Below are 21,062 nucleotides of genomic sequence, written 5' to 3'. Positions count from 1 at the left end.
GAGCAGGGCGGGCCGAGGCGGGAGGAGGCCCGGACAGCCGCGCACGTGCGGGGTGGTTAGCGCCGAGGAACCCGGAAGCCCCGCGCACCGCCCACCGCCGCGGTGACGGGTTAACGCTCCCTCGGGGTGGAGGCGGGGGCGGGGGCGGGGGCGGGGGCGGCGGCGGCAGGAGAGGCCGGCCCACCCGGCTCCCTCCCCCGCGGGCGTGCGCACCGCGGGCCCCGCCCCCGGCCGCGGCGCGTGCGCAGGAGCTCCGCCCCGCCCCACCCCCACACGCACGGCCGCCGCCGCCGCCGCCGCCACCTCTCCCTTCCTCTCTGCTCTTTCCTCCTCCTGTTCTCTCTTCCCTCCTCCCCCTCGCCTCCTTTTCCCCTCCTCCTCCGGCGCTGACGCTCGCGTAGGGCCCTGGCGTCAGACGCGCGGGGGCGGGGCGAGTGCGGCGGGGGGTATAAGTAGAGGGTGCAGGAGGCGGTGCTTCCCCTTCTCCCCGGCGGTTAGTGCTGAGAGTGCGGAGTGTGTGCTCCGGGCTCGGAACACACATTTATTATTAAAAAAATCCAAAAAAAATCTAAAAAAGCCTTTTAAAAAACCCAAAAAAAATTTACAAAAAATCCGCGTCTCCTCCGCCGGAGACTTTTATTTTTTTTTCTTCCTCTTTTGTAAAATAACCCGGTGAAGCAGCCGAGACCGACCCGCCCGCCCGCCCGCGGCCCCGCAGCAGCTCCAAGAAGGAACCAAGAGACCGAGGCCTTCCCGCTGCCCGGACCCGACACCGCCACCCTCGCTTCCCAGCCGGCAGCCAGCAGCCAGCAGCCAGCAGCCAGCAGCCAGCAGCCAGCACTCCGCAGCCGGCGGCAGCCGATCGACCCCGTTCTGCGGCCGTTGAGTAGTTTTCGATTCCGGTTGATTTTTGTCCCTCTGCGCTTGCCCCCGCTCCCCTCCCCCCGGCTCCGGCCCCCGGCCCCAGCACTCGCTCTCCTCCTCTCACGGAAAGGTCGCGGCCTGTGGCCCTGCGGGCAGCCGTGCCGAGATGAACCCCAGCGCCCCCAGCTACCCCATGGCCTCGCTCTACGTGGGGGACCTACACCCCGACGTGACCGAGGCGATGCTCTACGAGAAGTTCAGCCCGGCCGGGCCCATCCTCTCCATCCGGGTCTGCAGGGACATGATCACCCGCCGCTCCTTGGGCTACGCGTATGTGAACTTCCAGCAGCCGGCGGACGGTGAGAGCCGGGCCCGGCGGGCGGGCGGGCGGGCGGGCGGCCATGAGGCGCAGGCGGCGGCGGGCGGGCTAGGCCGGCGGGCCCGGGGGAGGGGGCGGAGGGCATGTCACCCCCCCGAGGGCCGGCGCGGAGAGGCTCGGGCGCCGGGACCCCGGCGCCCGGGAGCCGGCAGCCGCACGCCTGGCTACTTCCTCCTTTGCGACCATTTTCTCGGCCTCTGCCGCTCTCAAACTTTAGGGTGATGACGCGCCGGGAGGGTGGGTGAGATTGGCTTCTTCCACCGCGCTCCCGCCAGTAGACGCGGGGCTCTGGGGCGTCGGCAGCCGAGCCCCCTTCTCCGGGCTTCGGCGGAGGCTCGCCCCACCACCCGGGGCTCTCGCCGGCGCCCCAGGACCCAGAGGAAGTGCGTCTCGGTGCTCGAAAAACACCACGTGTTGAACCCTGTAACCTCACAGGCCCGAGGCCTGCTTCTGCTCCTGGCCCAATCGCCTGGGGGAGCCACAGCGCCTTAGAATAAAGTTAATTTGGTGATGTTGCGGTCCTCGGGTTTCTGATTCCATTCTTAAGAACTTGTCAGTAACCCATGGCCCTAGAAATGTGAATTGCCAATGAGACGCGCATTTGAGGTTTTCCCCGAGTTCAGGCATTTCTCACTCTCCTGTGGTAAACAGCAGGGTAGTGGGAGCAGAGGATGTGGAGGATCACCCTTTTGAGATTCACGGTTTCCTTTCCGGCCGTGTAGATCATTTTAATTTTTTACCCAATGGTAATCGGTTCAGAATATTTTCCCTTCTGAAGTAGTTCTGTGCTTTTGAGAGGTTTTTCCTTAAAAAAAAAAAAAATGTATTCACCAGTTTTGTTGTAAACTTTGAGTGTAGTGTGGACTGGACCATTGTATTCAATGGCATTCAAGTCGTAAAGGCTTGTTTTTTTAAAGTGGTCCAGAATATCTGTACGTCACGGAGAATTGAACAAAATAACAGAGTAAGATTGAAATTTATGGAGGAAAAAAATGTGGCTAACCTTCTCTTTTTATTTTGAAGACAAATAGTTCACAAAAACAAAATTTGGCAGATAGATATGTGGCATGATGAGTTGCCAGGGTTTTCTTTTATATTTGGATCAGTTGACTTCCAAAAGTCAGCTTCCCTTGATTTTTATGGCCCAATTTTGCTTCCCGCTTGAATTCATGCTTGAGTACATGTCAAATAGAGAATAAAGGGAGTTTACTTTAAAAATTTTTATTAAGTTCAGTAAAACTGAAGTTACGTAATGATCAGCTTTTCTTTCACTAGGTAAAGTATAATATCAAGATTTTGGGTAGGCAGACATACTATTCAGTGACACAGAGCCAGAAGTTGTAAAGCTGCACTGCAGGTTTCCTGCCCTTTTGCTCTGTAAGCAGTGGCTCCAAATGTCACTCCTTAACAATTTTTCCCAGCTCTGGACAAGATTTACCACTAAATGAAAGCTAAAAGATAAGATAATTTTGGGGCTTGTAATCCCAGTCGAGAGTTGACAGAGAAAACTTGAACAAATCGTAAAGACCATAAAATGTAACTTTTGGAAGTGGCTGTTCATTCCAAGCTTAATGTTAAAACCAAAAAACCCAATTTTTAAAATTTCTTGTGATTTTGAAAAGTTGAACTTCAGGTTACCATGGTTACAGTACACTGTAATGTTTTCTCAGTCTATACCAGTAGACCAGTTCTGTAACTGCTCAAAAAAAGATAGCGTTTTTCCATCTTCCATTTGTTTGGTTTCTATATGTACAGTCTTTCCAAGTAGTTTTTTCAGTGGTTTTCTGTTTTCCTATTTACTGCAACATTCATGGACTTGTAGAATAGCTTCTGAAAGTGACCATTTTCCAATTTAGCAGGAAGAGGTGACTCATTCAAAAGACACTCAAGCAAAGTCAGCTAAAAAACTAGGGGAGCTGAGTAGGTGTGGTCAATTGATAATGAGCTGACAGCTGATTGTCACTATCTTCTAGAAACTGGAGCTTTTATTTATAAAAAGAAGTGGCCGGAAAATTTGTCCTCTCAATAACTTTAGAGTTATACTGACATGAAATTCGTGGAAATTAGTGTTTCAGGGCTTAAAGTGGACTGTTTATTCCCTGTTTTGGACTATTGTTTTTTTACTTAATATATTTTTTGTGGAAAGTCTCAATTTATTTAGTAAGTGCTTCATGATAGAGGGACACATAATTCAATCCTTCATAGACCTTGGAATCATAGGGTAGATTTTGAAATTTTGTAGCACTATTCAGAAATAATTGATTAAATGATCAGTTACTTAGTAAATCAATGACTGAAGATAAAATTGGTTTTATATGTCAAGAAAGCTCTAATGAATGAATTGTATTATAGATCTGCTATTGCAAAAATTCTGTATTCATTATACAGTTGAGTATGCCCAGCCTCACTTTAGTTTTTGAGGGCCTGATTCATATCTTGATCTGAATGGATATAACCTTTTTTTTATTTTTCTAACATAATAATAGGAAGTTGTGCCAGGAGTCACTGAAATCCCCCTGACCCCATAATCCAGGGACTTCTTGTTTTTTTGTTTTTTTTGTTTTTTTAATGGGCTAATTTTTGTATAGTGCTGTGATAAGCAGTAAGATTGATTCTGACAAGTAATAAGGGGAGTTAAAATGCTTGAAAAATCTAAAAACTATTAAGTCTGGATAATTTATAATTACCTAATATCTTTTATATTTCTCATTAAGTCAATTTTATGTGAAGGGGTATCTTGGTTTTATGTTGAGTAGGAACCAAAAGAGGATTTTAAATTTACAGCAGTTAAAGGAAAAGATTGTTTCAGAAGTACATTGGTGATAGATCATCTCTTAACATGGGGAATTTGGGGTTTTTTGATAATCGTGTTCTTTTCTTGCATTATAGTGTAGTGTGGGGTAAGGTCCAGCAGTCTTAAGTTTAAAGAGGTAGAGGGACTGTGTGCCCAGCCACTTCCCCCATGTTAATTTATATAATTTTTAGTGGCCTGTACATGTTTTGAAGTAATACCCTGAACATGTCTTTCTTGCAGCGGAGCGTGCTTTGGACACCATGAATTTTGATGTTATAAAGGGCAAGCCAGTACGCATCATGTGGTCTCAGCGTGATCCATCACTTCGCAAAAGTGGAGTGGGCAACATATTCATTAAAAATTTGGACAAATCCATTGATAATAAAGCACTGTATGATACATTTTCTGCTTTTGGTAACATCCTTTCATGTAAGGTAAGCAAAAGTGTGACGGGTAAATGCTTAACAGTGTTTTAGCTTCTTGTAGTTTATTCCTTAAGAGAGCAACCATGCTATCTTTATTTCCCAAAAACTCGGGCTAGGAGACTGACAAGTTATCTTTGAACACTGGAAAAAATGCTAAATCAATAGCAAGTAATGAACAATTGGTATCTGATTTTTCCCTAGGTGGTTTGTGATGAAAATGGTTCCAAAGGTTATGGATTTGTACATTTTGAGACACAGGAAGCAGCTGAAAGAGCTATTGAAAAAATGAATGGGATGCTTCTAAATGATCGCAAAGTGTAAGTATATATAGTTAATTGTGTTTCAGATCTGTTTTTAATAGTCCAAATCAATTCATTTTACAAGTTAATATGTTTGTTCTCTTAAAGAGATTAGCTGGAGTGAAAATTAATAAGCCACATCCTGGTAGATGTTCTCATTTTCTCGTTTATTGTAACATACGAAGGATAGTGAATTAATGTAACTGGCCAACATTCAGGTCAAAAAGAAAAAGAAGATAGGTATACTTAGATAAACAAAGTTTTTTCAAAATAAGTTCGTGGTTGAAAAAGTAGGAATCCAGACAGAAACTTGATCATAATTCCTGAGGTAGTCATTGACCCATTTTACATTTTGAGGAAACTGAGGCCAAAATAATTTGCTTGTATTTACATGCTGGTTCAACAGGTGAGCTGGGATACAAACCCAGTGGTCTGAACTCAGAGTCTAAGTTGGATCTTTACTTGGCCATACTACTCCAATTTATTGATGGAGTTTAAAGACATTTTGTTGTTTCAACTTTTCACCTCCTTTCATCCACTTACAGTAGAATTAAATCAGAAATCTTCATAATTCATCTTTCTGAGAGAAACTTGTTTTTAAAAGTTGTAGGCTTTTATATAATGGCAGGGAGACTATATTTGCTGCAAGGTTATAAAATTACAGGTTTTATGAGCCCAAAGAAATAACATTTTAAATTTTGTATCCCTAGTGCCAGTGGATTTCGCTTAATTATCTGGGCAAATTCAGTTGTAAGGTCATCTTATAAATGATCTGAGTTCATGTTGCTATGTAAACTGCTGTGAGGACATACAGATTGGGCTTAGTTGTTCTAACAACTCCACTGCATCACTTTTAAGGTGTGGTTCTTAAAAATCAACTTCGATCAAGTGCTGTGGTCAGTCTGTACCTGAAGGGATCATTATGCACACGGTGTTGCCTATTTGAATTTTGTGTCACTGCATGATTAAGGAAAGGTGTTGGAATGTGTAAAGAGCCCTTATAATCCAAGAAACCAGCAGTTCTTCAATATGAACAATGTTTACAAAGACTAATTGTTAGAAGTGGTACATCCTTATTTTTTTTTTGAAATAGTATATCCTTAAATGAGAGAAATATTTAGCATCATGGGTATTAGGAGATGAAAATATCTTATAGTTTACCTGTCAGCATGCTTGGGAGCGAGGGAAGAATGTCCGTTATTGGTGGAGCTCTAGGTTAAATAAAGACAGTTTATTGCTGTTTTGAGTAAAACATGATGTAACCCTTTAGGAAAACAGCTTGACATATATATATATATATATAAAATCTTAAGGTCACTTAAATGCATTTGAACTACCGTTTCTGCAGCTCCATCCAAAGAACATATAACAGAAGGGCTTGTTAATGAATTCCAGCATTATTAACAAAAGCAGAAAGTTGTGATATCCACAATGGAATATTATGTTCATCTTGAGAACATTTGTAAAACTGAGAGCATGGAGAAGCACTGCAGTTTGGGTGGGGTGGGGAAGGTTAAAGAATAAAAAAATCTCCAGTAAAACAAAAAGACCTAAGGAAAATCAGTCATGATTGGGATGGTATTGTGAAATAATGGTTTTTTTTATTTTGGTGTCTATTATATTTTCAAATGACACGTATTCCTTTTATATTAGGGAAAAACTAAAATTTTAAAACATTTAGTTGATAATACTGCAAAGAAAATTTGCCAAGCTGTTATGTGTTGGAGTACAGAATTCAGAAGTTTAAATTCATATTTTAGCAGATTACAATGTGCAAGGGCCACTTTGAAATAGCAATGATGAAAGCTTTTATGTCTTTCCCTTGGCGTGGTTCGAGTGTTAACTCCCACTCATTTGCATTGATAGGCATGATCTCTTTAACCCTGGGTTAGCTAGAAAGAAGGGGGGGAATGTGTGTTAAGAAAAATGCTTCCTTTTTTCTTGTAGTTAGGAGGTTTGTTCGTATTTTATGCTTCCATTTTTTTCACGTAAGGCACTTGTTTTATAGTGTGCTCTTAATTCAAGATTCTGAAATTATCAGTAACAATTGCAAAATCAACCATCAGGCTTAATTAATCTGACTTAATAAAATAGAACCTAATTTTATAGTCCTTACATATTTTATTAGATTTGTTGGACGATTTAAGTCTCGTAAAGAACGAGAAGCAGAACTCGGAGCTAGGGCAAAAGAGTTCACCAATGTTTACATCAAGAATTTTGGAGAAGATATGGATGATGAGCGCCTTAAGGATCTCTTTGGCAAGTTTGGTAATGTGTCTGAATTAAATTTTTACACTCAAAGTTCTGAGTAATTGCTCAACATTAGTTTTGGCTAATACTTTATACTAAAGTGAATGAAATGAAACTTAACATGATACTTAGAAATAACTGTCATTTATCTGGATTAAACTGATAATCCATTATACTACTAGGTAGTATATAAAGGTTTAATAGTGTTGTCTAAGCACAGTGAGGTGTGACTGCCTAATTGGAACATATTTTAAAAGGTTATGCTACAATAAGAAATTGTGCTGGATTTATGCACTTACAGATCCCAACTCATCAGAGGCATGCACAATGACACAGCCAACCTAGGTTGGAATGTAGTCTTTAGTTATGGGACAGGAAAGCAGGGCAGCTTTAGGATATTTGGCCAGTCTTAAGAGCCTCATGTTTGAGCAATTTGAAATCATGACATTCAAAGACAAAGCCAGAGATCCTGATTTTTCCCGTGATACCTCCTTGGGATGGCCTTCTGAGTCCATGGGATCTTAATTTGTTCCTTGGATTTCAAATTAACTTCATTAAATTTTAAATCTGAAGTGTAACCAGCCTCACTTTAGATAGCTATAACTGGTCAGAAGATGAACTTTAAATTGAACGCTTTTGCAGGTGATTTGCTTGTTCCTTGTCATTTGTTGAACTTATTAAATAGGTGGCGCTTTTGTTTTTGAGCACCTCAAATGATACAGAAATAGGAAATTAACACTTTTTTATTGCTGATTTAGCATGCGACATGGAACTCTGCTCCTTTGAGCAAAAAAACCTGTCTTTTGCACAAAGATAAATTGTGTCTCGCATCTTCCTCCCAAATTCTCTTTAGTGACTGGTTTTGTATATTTCCTCTGTCTTTTAATTAGAAGCTATTTCTAAAGTTGGATATTGATAACCAATTATCCCAAATGAATAATGCTATGTGAAGTGACCACCAATATGTAAATTTGTCAAGTATTTTCTTGGCTTTTTCTCCTAGAGATTGGAAGTACAGCATTAGGACCAGAGGTACACTGAAAAGAAACAGTTTACCTGTGCCCATACATCTTTCATATTTTTTGTAATCAAATGTGATTTTTAATATTTTCTGGCCCCGCCTACCTCAGATAACACCCACCTCAGTCAAGTGTCTTTTTCATTTGGGAGGACTGGGGCCATGTGTCTTCAAATATGTGCTGCCTCCTCCAAGTGACACTGTCTTTCCAAGGGTCAAACCCCATATTCCCTCCACTCTAAATTGGAAGTCAAGTGGACCAAGGGTTAAGAGAATCTTATTTCTTAATTCTCTTATCAAGAAATAAAATTGTTGGCTAAAAAAAGTAAATCTCTTTTAAACAAAGAATAAAATTTCATCTTTAACAATTGTCTAAAACATGCCTCCTTAAATGGAAGGAGTGTTTAAGGAAATAAAGTATTTAGCTTCTTAGTAGAAATATAAGGTCTTTGAAGAGACTTTTAATTTTTATTTTTTTCATGGCATTGTTCTTGTGTGTTGAAATTTGAAATGTATAAACTAAATGTTGTGTGGAATACCTTTGAATCATTTAAAAAAATTTTTTTAGGACCTGCCTTAAGTGTGAAAGTAATGACTGATGAAAGTGGAAAATCCAAAGGTTTTGGATTTGTAAGCTTCGAAAGGCATGAAGATGCACAGAAAGTAAGACTCAAATATACTAACTACAGACAGTATGGATTTCCTGTGTTTATAATGAGAAGGGAGATGATAGAAGGTTTCTTTGCTCTCATACTGAAATGTACATGTATTACATTGGCTATCTTACATATATTGTTTTGAATTACTTGCATTTTATGTATTAGTTTTGAGGGTATAAATTGGGAACCTGTATTTTCCCAAAACATCGAAGCTAAGTTTTTCTGATGGGTCCATCTTTAGCATTCATAACCTAACAAATTTTCTTGTTAGAGAAAGGAACTTCTCTGTTGCAAGTTAGTAATTAAAATTTCTGTGATTTCTATAAGGCTGTGGATGAGATGAATGGAAAGGAGCTCAATGGAAAACAAATTTACGTTGGTCGAGCTCAGAAAAAAGTGGAACGGCAGACGGAACTTAAGCGCAAATTTGAACAGATGAAGCAAGATAGGATCACCAGATACCAGGTTCATTTTTAATTGACAAGCAAAATAAGACAGGGATGAGGAAACCTATTTTGCGTTCATTTCAGTTACTGCCAGGTAACTGGAGGGTTTGTGAGGGGGAAAGGAGAAGAAACATGGGATAAAATACTAGGAAGCGTCTTTAAGTACCACTGTAGTTTTCTTTCTCCTTTTTCTACAGTTTTCTTCTCTTTTTTTAGGGTGTTAACCTTTATGTGAAAAATCTTGATGATGGTATTGATGACGAACGTCTCCGGAAAGAGTTTTCTCCTTTTGGTACAATCACTAGTGCAAAGGTAACGTGATATTTTAAGATTGGGGAAAATCCATGCACATGGATATTCCTGTATAAATTTCACAGTAATGTGTGGAGTGTTTTTCTTATCTTGTAAATGAATAGTCACACAGGTTTTTTTTTTTTTTTTTTTTTTCCTTCTTACAGAAAAGTCCATTTTTTTTTTTCCCGGAAATCCAGTTAGTTTTTGCTTCATTGTTTGACAAACCTTTAAATTTGAAGTAGATGCTGTAGCCTTATTGATTTGTTTTGTTTTGCAGGTTGAGTTCTGAATTCTTCCTGAGGGGAAGGCTGCATTTGTTGACCATAGTTAGTGATTGATCCTCACATAACATGCATTGTTCTACTTTACTTAATTATTTTCCTGATTAAAGGTGGCAGTTTATTAGGGAACTATAATTGCTTTTAGGCAAATTTGTATTCACTTATGCAGTTCATTCTGGGGAGTCAAACTCTAAACCCTATATCAGTAGAGATAGATTTTTTTTTCTTTCACTTGAAATCAGGAATGAAGAATTATGGTATTATGATTCTAGCCTGAATTCTGGGATTTTGATATAAGAACCTCTGCTCTAGATGTTTTTTTCTGATGTCCATAGTCCAAGAATTCATCTGTATATAAAGTTTTTAAAGTTCTTTGTGGATCATAATATTCTTTGGTGGCAAGGATGTGAAAATTTGGCAAGTGTATTCTGGAGGAGAAGGTCATGTGTTAATGCTAGCTGGAAAAAAATACTTTTCAAAGCAGAAAGGTAAAGAATGAAAGGTGATTTTCCCTCTCTGTCCCCCATTTGGGTGGATAATTTTCTGTTTGTCCAAACACTTAATGTATATGTATAAAAAATTTTTAGAAGGGACGCCTGGGTGGCTCAGCGGTTTGAGCATCTGTCTTCTGCTTGGGGCGTGATTCCGGGGTCCTAGGATCGAGTCCCACATTGGGCTCTGTGTGGGGTGCCTGCATCTCCCTCTGTTTCTGCCTCTCTGTGTCTCATGAGTACATAAGGTCTTTAAAATTTAAAAAAAAAATTTTTTTTTAGAAGATCAGGATCATACTATACAGAATCTGTGACTTGTGGTTTTATTTTACTTAACATAAGGTCTAGATACATATTTGTATATTCATTCATTTCAGGCTTGGTGGTTTTTCTTTTTTTTTTTTTGCCGAAGGTTGAATATTCATTGTAATAGGTAGGCGTATCATAACTTTATACCTATACTGGTAAACATCTGTCTTTCCATTTTTAGATCCACCATTCTAATAAACATTCTTATATATCTGCAAAAAATGCCAGGATTTCCAAAGTTCTAGAGTTAAAATTGCTGGTTAGTGGGTATATTTAAAATTGATAGTCCCAAATTGTCCCAAGTTCCTAGACAAGTTCCTGCCGTCAAGCTAGACAAGTTCCTGCAGTCTTGCCAATTTAGTGGAGAGTAGTATACATCTTTTCCAGTGGTGGACATGTCTTATGCTGACTAGTTGTGCCAATTTGCATATTTTTATATTGGATTGGTTGTCTTTTTATTGATTAGAATTTTGTTTTACATTGTAAATATTCTCTCCAGTCTTTAACTTAGGACTTGGGTTTTTTTTTTGTTTTTTTTTTTGTCATCTTTCCCCATATTTTTGTACCCTATGTTCAGATTGAGAATCTGTTTGGCAATTGGATTTTTCAGTGTGATGTGAATAAGAGACTTAATTTTTCTCAATTGTCTCAATGTACCATGTACTTCATGTAAAGTCCATTTTTTCTTATTTTAAAATGTTAACTTTAGCGCATTAAATGTTTTAGGTCTTGTTCTAGGTATAGTTGACATATTCAGGTGTACAACATAACCATTTGATGTTTGTGTTGCGTATGCTGTGTATTGCTAATCTAGTTAATACCTACCACTATACACAGTTAAAAAAATTTTTTTCTTGTCATGAAAACTTTTAAGATCTACTCTCAGGAACTTTCACATTTGTACTACAGTAGTGTAGTCGCCTTACTGTACATTAGTCTCATCCCTAAGACTTAATTTACAGCTAAGACTGTGCTTTTTTTTTTTTTTTTTTTTTTTTTTTAAGACTGTGCTTTTTAAAACCTCTTCATTCTTTCCCCTATCCATTCCCAGCAACCATGAGCTCAGTTTTGTTTTTGTTGTTTGGTTGGATTTTTTTTTTTTTTTTTTTTTTAAGATTTATTCATTCAGAGAGAGCGAAGAGAGAGGCAGAGACACAGGCAGAGGGAGAAAGCAGGCTGCAGGCAGCGCTAAACCGCTGCGCCACCGGGGCTGCCCTGTTTGGTTGGTTTTTGGTGTTTTGTTTTGGTGCCACATGTAAGTGAGATCCTTAGGATGGTCCTGTTCCTGTGCCACCACATACTGTTGAATGTCATTGTAGATTGTACATTGCAGGGCTAGTGAAGAGTTCTTTGCATTTCCTCTTGGCTCCTTTAAAAGATCTCAGTGTTTGGAAGATTCTTCCTGGCAAATATTTATGGCCCTTCTGGTCTTGAATGTGAAATTTTTATTTTAAAATGTGGATATTCTAAGATTCAGCTGCTCCTATCTCCCCCACGCCCTGCAAAAAAAAGAATAGTAAAGCATCTTGTCAACTTGAATTGCTAAGTCAAATTTTAATGGTACTAAAGAGTCAAATTTTGTAGGCCTTGGATGTATCATTCAGATATTTAAACCTTCATATTCTATCTGTTGACAGTCTGAAATCTTAGCACATTTGCTGTCTTAACCTCCACCTCTTTTCTTGGTTCAGATATTGCATGTATGTAATACTTAGGTATTAAGGAAAAATCGTAGGAAAGATGAAAGCATTAACAGTGTTTACTTGAGTCAGTAGCTATAATTGTAATAGTAATGCTTTCCTCTCAGCCTCATTCTAAGTGAACTTTTTTTTTTAATAGGTTATGATGGAGGGTGGTCGCAGCAAAGGCTTTGGTTTTGTATGTTTCTCCTCCCCGGAAGAAGCCACAAAAGCAGTTACAGAAATGAATGGTAGAATTGTGGCCACCAAACCATTGTATGTAGCTTTAGCTCAGCGCAAAGAAGAGCGCCAGGCTCACCTCACTAACCAGTATATGCAGAGAATGGCAAGTGTAAGAGCTGTGCCCAATCCTGTAATCAACCCCTACCAGCCAGCACCTCCTTCAGGTTACTTCATGGCAGCTATCCCACAGGTATGTTTCAGAAGAGAAATAAAAACCTTATGCAGGTTTTCATATTTGGTCGTTTTTAGTGTTTGCGCCCTAAATAAAGGCCTAAGATTGAAACATGAATTGTGATTAAGTTTGAAAAAAAATGATAAGAATGTAAAGACCCGTGGAATGTTTTGAGAGTTATATAGCTAGCTGCATTATTTGTTTTTCTTACCTGATGTTTGCTTGCTTTCTACAGACTCAGAACCGTGCTGCATACTATCCTCCTAGCCAAATTGCTCAACTAAGACCAAGTCCTCGCTGGACTGCTCAGGGTGCCAGACCTCATCGTAAGCCTTTTGTTTTTAATTAAGGTTATGAATTATTTGTACTAAAAATCTATGTGAGACAAATTAGCTGTTATATTTCAACAATATATTTTCTAGTGTGTGTGTGTGTAATATAGGGATATGGGTGTTCGTTTTGGGGATTTTTTTTTTTTTTAGAATCCTATAATGCAGTCTCGAGACCAATAATTTCCATGCTGGCTTAATTTTTCCTTTATGACAAGTTTGGGAATGGATCCAACTCTTAACTTCATATTTAGTTAGGCAGTAAATTCTAAAAATCTGGTTCCGTGTGTAAGGATCAGAGCCCTGGTATTTTTAGCCTTGCCCTGTGGCCCAGTGCTATATTGCAGGAGCACTTGGAGCCAGGTTTGTGTAGCATGTTCAGATACTAACAAGTACTTGTCTTAATGAATGGTTTAATGTATTCATTCTCTGATCTGGGAAGTCTGGGGAAATGACAGGTGAGAAACTAAGCTTTAAAACACGGTACTAAGAAAAAAATAAAAACAAAAAAACCACGGTACTTCTATTTAGTCACTTTCATCCTTTTGTTCAAACCTCAGCTCAACAGCATTGAACACTTCCAGTGAGTTTTTTTCCAGTTAATGTGTGTTCATATCTTTAAATATAGCATTCCAAAATATGCCCGGTGCTATCCGCCCAGCCGCTCCTAGACCACCATTTAGTACTATGAGACCAGCTTCTTCACAGGTTCCACGAGTCATGTCAACACAGCGTGTTGGTAGGTCTTCATGCTTTCTGTAAAATTTGACTTCCAATTTGAAAGAGCAAGGTAAACAGTACAAACCACGTATTTATTTTGTAGCTAACACATCAACACAGACAATGGGTCCACGTCCCGCAGCTGCTGCTGCCGCAGCCACTCCTGCCGTTCGCACCGTTCCACAGTATAAGTACGCTGCAGGAGTTCGCAATCCTCAACAGCATCTTAATGCTCAGCCACAAGTCACCATGCAGCAGGTAGGACTTTGATTCCTTTAGAATGATGTGTGAGGCCTTGGTTGCAGTTAAAGACACTAAAGACAACTAGGTTATGAGAACTTAGCTGTCTTATCTAGAACATTTTATTTGATGTCCCAATAATAGTCTATAAAAATGTCTTATGGGGATTAGGCAGGCATTCAGCATTCCTTTTTTTTTTTCTTCTTAAATTTATTTGACAAGACAGGGAGTGGGAGAAGCACACTCTTGACAGAGCAAGGGAACCCAGTACAGGGGCTCAATCTCCAACCCTGGGGTTGTGACCTGAGCCAAAGGCAGATGCTTAACTGACTACCCCAACACCTCAGCATTCCTTATCCTGAATTATTTGTGCTTTTTGAGAGCTTTGCTAAGCATAATTGTAAGGAAGAAAGAGTGATAGATAGTTGTGAGATTTAGCCCATCCTGGGTTTTTTTTTAACCTAAGACCAAAATTGTCATGAACATAATAGAAATAAAGCACTAAATACTCCAGGTAGAAAAGAAAATGAAATATTCTTTATGGTTATAATACTCAAGCGTATAGGTGTTGTATCTTGGGCTGTATTTCTGATGGACTCAGCTTCCCCTATTCATGTTTAGAGTGCAATCTTCATCATTTAGTGATTTTTCTAGTGAGTAGATTTCAATACTTCTGTACTTCAACTTTTATTTGAGTGGGGAGGGGCAGAGGGAAAGAGCGAATCCCAAATAGACTCCATCTTGAGCATGGAAGCTGGTGCTGGGCTCAGTGTCACGGCCCTGAGAGCGTGTCCTGAGCCAAAATCAGAGTTGGATGCCTAACCTGAGCCACCCAGGCACCCCTGCTTCTGTATTTTAAACTTAGGAAAATTCCTTTTTTTTTTGTTTGTTTGTTTGTTTTTTTTTTATAGCCTGCTGTTCATGTACAAGGTCAGGAGCCTTTGACTGCTTCCATGTTGGCATCTGCCCCACCTCAAGAGCAAAAGCAAATGTTGGGTAAGTACCTTTATTCCACCTAGTCAGAGACTGACTAGAATACAGGGAAATGCTTAGACCTGCTTTGCACCTAAAAATGATAGGTTGCAGGATCGGTCTGAATTGGCAGGTCTGCTAAACTTTTTAATAGCATTAATGAAATACTTTGCTTCTGGTGAATAGAATAATAGGGCATTATGCACCACAGATCCTACTACAGTTTTGGAGAAGGGAGTTTGAAGTATATGAAAAAGGAACTGCACACAGAATTAAGATCTACCACAAGGCAATGAACTTCATCTGTTTTATAACTATCAAGATGGTGGGTTTTGGGTTAGCTAGCGTCTGTTTGCTGTATACAAAAGTCAGGTTCTTAAACCCAGTATTAATTATGGTGGAGTCCTTTAAAATTCTTCAAATTGAAGGAATTTTTTTCTTCCCCTAGGTGAACGGCTCTTTCCTCTAATTCAAGCCATGCACCCTACTCTTGCTGGTAAAATCACTGGCATGTTGTTGGAGATTGATAATTCAGAACTTCTTCATATGCTTGAGTCTCCAGAGTCTCTCCGTTCTAAAGTAATTTAAATTTGTCATTTATCTAACAGCTTCTTATACTATGTATTTTGGGGCTTTTTGTAGAAACTGGAATATTAATAAGTGCTTTATATAAATTGTGCAGTTCTAAGTTTTAGAAGTCTTAATTATAAATTCTAACATCTACCACCTATGATGCCATTATTTCCGTTTTATAATATACATGGGGAAACAAGCAGTAGAGGTTAGAAATTTGCCTGTATTCACAGTCAGGGGCAGAGCTTGGTTTCACATCCAGTCAGTTTAACTGTAGTAGTATCCATACCCTCTAAGCTGTGCTGCTCCTTTAGGGAAGAAAGATGTTTGCCATTATTTCTCAACTTTGGGTGGGGGGAGGGCGGGTTGGTGAGGAGAGAGTAAAGAAGTAAGCGCAAGAGGGTTCATAATTCTAGAATAGTGGTGGAATGGAACCCAAAAGGATATGGATACAGTTGAAATTTTTTGGAAGCAGTTCTTTCCACTTGGGTCAGAGGAGAGGAGGTTTCTTTGAACACTTAACATGTCATGAATTTGAAATTCTTCTAGTTACTCCTTTTAAGAGTCTGTTTGTTTCTTTTTTTAGGTTGATGAAGCTGTAGCTGTACTACAAGCCCACCAAGCTAAAGAGGCTGCCCAGAAAGCAGTTAACAGTGCCACTGGTGTTCCAACTGTTTAAAGTGAGCATTCTTCCCTGGGTTTTAAGCTTGTTTTTATCAATTTGAGTGTATTTTGGAACATTGAAGAAATTAATCTTACCATTAATCCAAATGTATTGCTAATTATTCAAAGAGAAGTAGAAACAAACAAAGGAAAGTTTACCTGTTAGCCTGGTATTGACTTGAATTTTTAAATCCAAGCACCTTCATTTATATACTGATTTGTGTTAAATGGGCTTGGCTTTTTGTGTACTTACTTTCAGAGGACTTTGATAGCTTAAACCTTTCATTGGGTTGCAGCACTGACAGTTGCCCAGAGTCTGTACTCTTCTTGCCCTGCATTACTTTCAAGAAATGGGGTACCGTAGGGCCGTGGGGCCCAAACTAGAGATTGGCAAGGCTTTTTCTCTAAAGGACCAGATAGATATGAAATATTTTAGGATTTGTGGGCCATGTTGTTTGTGTAATTACTACAGTTTCAGTGTGAAAGAGCTCATAGGCATATTATGTAAACTAATAGGGGTGTCTGTGTGCCAGTAAAACTTGATAGCAATAGGCTGCAGACTGAATTTGGCCATGGGCTTTAAATTTGCTTCTGACCAGTGCTAGTATTGATCATCTTATTTTGTTGTTAGGTACTTGCCAGTTGAATGCTCTGCACCTTGATACATTTTTATATTGTAATGATTGCCAGCGTTGCAATAACTAGTAGCTCTATGTAATTACTTTTAGCAGTTAGAATCATTAAACTCTAGCCTCTTAGCAAGTTTGATGATTACGTTTTTTTCTCCCCACATTCACAGATTGATCAGGGACCACGAAAAGAAACTCGTGCTTCACCGAAGAAAAATATCTAAACATCGAAAAACTTAAACATTATGGAAAAAAAACATTGCAAAATATAAAATAAATAAAAAAAGGAAAGGAAACTTTGAACCTTATGTACCGAGCAAATGCCAGGTCTAGCAAACAATGCTAGTCCTAGATTACTTACTGATTTAAAAACAACAAAAAAACTACAAAAAAATAGTAAAATATAAAAACAAATTAATGTTTTATAGACCCTGGGAAAAAGAATTTTCAGCAAAGTACAAAAATTTAAAGCATTCCTTTCTTTAATTTTGTAATTCTTTACTGTGGAATAGCTCAGAATGTCACTTCTGTTTTAAATAACAGAATTGATAACTGAGCAAGGAAACGTAATTTGGATTATAAAATTCTTGCTTTAATAAAAATTCCTTAAACAGTGCACAGTGATGTTATTTTATTTCTCTTTGCAATTGGTTTTGTACAAATAGGGGATAAGCTGGAATTGGCAAAAGAACCTCTTTCATGAGAAAAGTGCTGTTAAGTTCAAGGGTGTCATAGTTTTATGGAAAAGAGGCACAAGAATTTATCCATTGTGTTTGATGAATTTAGATTTCCATGTGAATTCTTTTTTTTTTTTTTCCATGTGAATTCTTTTAACATTCTTTGAGATGAATGCCAGTTTGCCTATAGTAAGGTTTCCAAGCTGGAAGGTAATTAGCTTAAGTCCTCATTTTTATGGTGTGAAACCATAACAGCAGTGACTCCTAAAGTTGGGATTAGTTTAAGCTGCCTTTTTTTTTTTTTTTTTTTTTTAAAGATTTGAGTGTGCAAAGGAGTGAGCATATGAGCAGGGAGAGGGGCAGAGGGAGCCTGCCTCAGGGCTTGATCCCAGGACTCTGGGATCATGACCTGAGTCGAAGACAGTCCCTTAACCAACTGAGCCACCCAGGCGCCCCCTAAGCCTTATTCTTGAAAGAAATCTTTTTTTTTTTTTTTTTTTAAAGATTTTATTTATTTTTTCATGATACTCACACAGAGAGAGACAGAGAGGCAGAGACACAGGCAGAGGGAGAAGCAGGCTCCATGCAGGGAACCCGACGTGGGACTCGATCCCAGGTCTCCAGGATCGCGCCCCGGGCCAAAGGCAGGCGCCAAACCGCTGCACCACCCAGGGATCCCGAAAGAAATCTTTTAATTTGATAAGAGATGAAGTCCCAATCCTCAATACCTCATCACCTAAAGTAGTTGTGAAAAATCAGTATTTGGGGGTTCTATCAAGAATAGATTTAGAAGATGGGGGGCCAGGGCCCAGTCATGTACATAAAAAATATCCTTAGCAGTTTGAATACGCTTTTGAGAACGGAATAGAAATTAAAACTAGACCATTCTTCACATTGCCAAAGATAGCTTCTTGAGTTACACATCTGATTATCTAAGATCATGCTAAAATTCTTTCAGCACCAGCTCTTTAGGAGCAAATAAATGAATCCAAATAAAACCATGGCTAGGACAGTGTCCCCCTTCTCTTCCTGATGAAGCTTTGAGTGCTTTTCACCTCAGTTTTTCTTGACCTTCAAGATGCACACGTTAACCCCCACATAACTCCCATGGCTTGAATACATATACCCAACAGGTATTATATTTTGTAATTTATAATTATTTGACCATAGTAGCTTTATATATATTTTGTCTGACCACAGAGGCTGACAGTACACGTAGATGAATAGTATATACCATTTTTGTTAAACTTGAATACAAAATGGTTTAAGCTTTGAGATGTTAGAGATGTTTGAGACACCTTAGAACTTGTATCTATAAAATTCCAAAATCTAAAGTAATAGGATTTGCAGTTTTCTGTATACACTGCATAGTTGGGATTTCTTGTGTGAAGATTTATTACCCCCATCTGTTCTTGAAAGGTCTTTATTAGATGTAGCAAACTTTCATGACTGTTTAGAGGAACCAACAGAAGTGTAAAGTAGACCTTGTGATCTGCTTGTAGGAATTAGGGGGAAAAAATACATAGTTGGTCAGTATCTGATTATCTATTTGTAAATTCATCTACTTACAAAAGTTACTTCTAACCCAAAAATCTATTCATGTACTTTGACCGTCATTTTGCCAACATGGCACTTAAAATTTGAGTTCTCTGAAATTCCCAGTTGAAGTTGAATAAGCCTGCTAACCATTTTTTCAACTTTCATACCACAAACAGGTATCCTTTTTGAAGTCTGTCTTATGCCATATTCTTGACATTTTTGTGCTTGTGGGTGACGAAGCATAGTGCTTAGGTGCTCGTAGTCTGGTATCCCTAAATTCAGGAAGGTAGATAAGCTTCATTTAGGCCTAAGCTACAGAGCTATTGACTCTGAGTTCAAGGTTAACAATGTATGTTTAAACAGGAACAAATAAAGCAAGGATATATTGATGAAAATGTAGCTGACTTATAGGTACCTATTTCTCCTAGGAACAATGATTCAATATGTTAATACATTGTTAGCAAGACTTTTCATAGAACATAACACTCACAATTAATGAAGGCTAGTTGTAGCTCATAAAGGTATATATAGCTCATAATCTACAATAGAATATTTTAGAGCACCTACTTTCATGTGGGATTTGAAGTGAAGAAGAATAAGATGGTTAACATGCTGTACATCTTTCTAAAGCCTCTTGTGGCTGCTTTGGAAGTTTTCTGACAAATTGATAGGCGATTTTCTTCTGTGGATACTAGATGTATAATCTAGGCTAACTGAAAATTTCTTAGCCTAGAATCTAACTTCATTTCAACACGCACAGGAAGACTTGCATGGGTAAAATAAGCTAAAGTATCTTGTTTTACAGTGTGCCATCTTTGATTATACTTCTTACCTTCCCTTCAAACTAATGGATCCTAAGTGAGTGACATCATGGAGAGTACTTTAAAATTTTCTTAATCTTTTGAGGTAAAACCATGGTGCCAGATTACAGTGAGTAAATGACTGGGAGGAAGACCTGGATACTTGAGTTTAAGGAGTACATTCTCCCAATAGAACAGTTCTAGGAATAAAATGAATCAGAAATTTGGTTGAAGTTCGAAGCAAAATGGGTGGAGTTGGGTCAGTACACTAGCAGATATCATTAAGCTGTAATGGTCTAGTGCACACCAATCTCCTAGGAGACCAGATGGTCATGAGGACATCTGAGTCTCCTGGTCAGGACAGCCACATCTTTGGATGCCAAAGCTACACTGAATTTCTGTTGCCCTCTGTATAGGCTTCATAACTGACTCTTCTGTAAATCTTAATCTTCAGTTAGACAATCCAGTTGGTCAGATTTAAGGATTCTTAGTTACCACTTTGATAACTTTCAAATGTTGCCGAGTCTTTTCAGCCACCTAATTGTAAATGTTAAGTGTGTATGGCAGAATTAGAGGGTAATCCAATTTCAAATTCTGGGTGTTATCCTAATTTTTTTTACCTAATCCATCACAATCATGGCAAATTTGAGGGGGAGTAAAATGGTCTTATCCACAAAAGGTAGGAAAGCATACAATTTACTTCGTTACTGACATTATTCCCAGAAAACTTGAAACAACATGGGATATTTATTAGCCTAACATTCCCTCTGTAGAGAAAACCTTTCGCATTAGATATCAAGAATATTTGTGTTTTGGGGGAACGGTCCTACAAATTACGTAATTTGATAAGGTATATGTGAGCAGATGAATTTATGGTTGATGACGGTTTTTTTTTTTTTTCCCCAAACCACCCCCCCGCCCCAGTAAAAACATACATAGATAATATAAAATGAGTTGATGTTAAATTGTACGCTAAATGCATGTCCTTTCCATTTTTTTAAGATTTTATTTTATTCATGACAGACACAGGCAGAGACATAGTGGGAGAAGCAGGCTCCCTGCAGGGAGCCGGGTGCAGGACTCCATCCCAGGAACCCTGGGATCACAACCTGAGCTGAAGGCAGAGGCTCAACTACTGAGCCACCTAGGCGTCCCTATCCTTTCAATTTTTAAATTTGAGTAGATTTTATTTTTTGTGAGTAATGTTGGTGACTTAATTTACAATATTGAGTGTGATGCATTGGTAATCTGGTGGTGCTGTAATTATGGCAGACAGTGAAAACAGTGAACTGAGGAATGGAGCTCGTGTACTGAGAG

At 39.1% G+C, this 21,062-nt stretch overlaps 1 protein-coding gene across 2 annotated transcripts; it reads left to right on the top strand.

Annotated features, from left to right (window-relative positions):
* Nucleotides 1-375: 375 nt before the first annotated feature.
* PABPC1 (poly(A) binding protein cytoplasmic 1) lies at nt 376-17,345 on the top strand. 2 transcript variants are annotated; one of them, XM_038555213.1, is made up of 15 exons: nt 376-1,223; nt 4,278-4,471; nt 4,664-4,779; nt 6,890-7,020; nt 8,598-8,692; nt 9,016-9,153; nt 9,351-9,446; nt 12,349-12,621; nt 12,839-12,929; nt 13,561-13,671; nt 13,756-13,910; nt 14,804-14,888; nt 15,313-15,443; nt 16,024-16,117; nt 16,900-17,345. In XM_038555213.1, the coding sequence occupies exons 1-14, from the start codon at nt 1,031-1,033 to the stop codon at nt 16,114-16,116; spliced, it is 1,902 nt and encodes a 633-aa protein (XP_038411141.1). In that variant the 5' UTR covers nt 376-1,030; the 3' UTR covers nt 16,117; nt 16,900-17,345. The 2 variants fall into 2 exon arrangements, with proteins under 2 accessions (XP_038411141.1, XP_038411140.1); XM_038555212.1 differs by having other exon boundaries at nt 388-1,223; nt 6,890-7,029.
* The last annotated feature ends 3,717 nt before the right edge of the window (nt 17,346-21,062 follow it).

Source organism: Canis lupus, chromosome 13, assembly GCF_011100685.1.
Source record: "Canis lupus familiaris isolate Mischka breed German Shepherd chromosome 13, alternate assembly UU_Cfam_GSD_1.0, whole genome shotgun sequence".
NCBI classification, from domain to species: Eukaryota; Metazoa; Chordata; class Mammalia; order Carnivora; family Canidae; genus Canis; species Canis lupus.
This window is presented reverse-complemented; position numbering and strand designations above follow the sequence as displayed.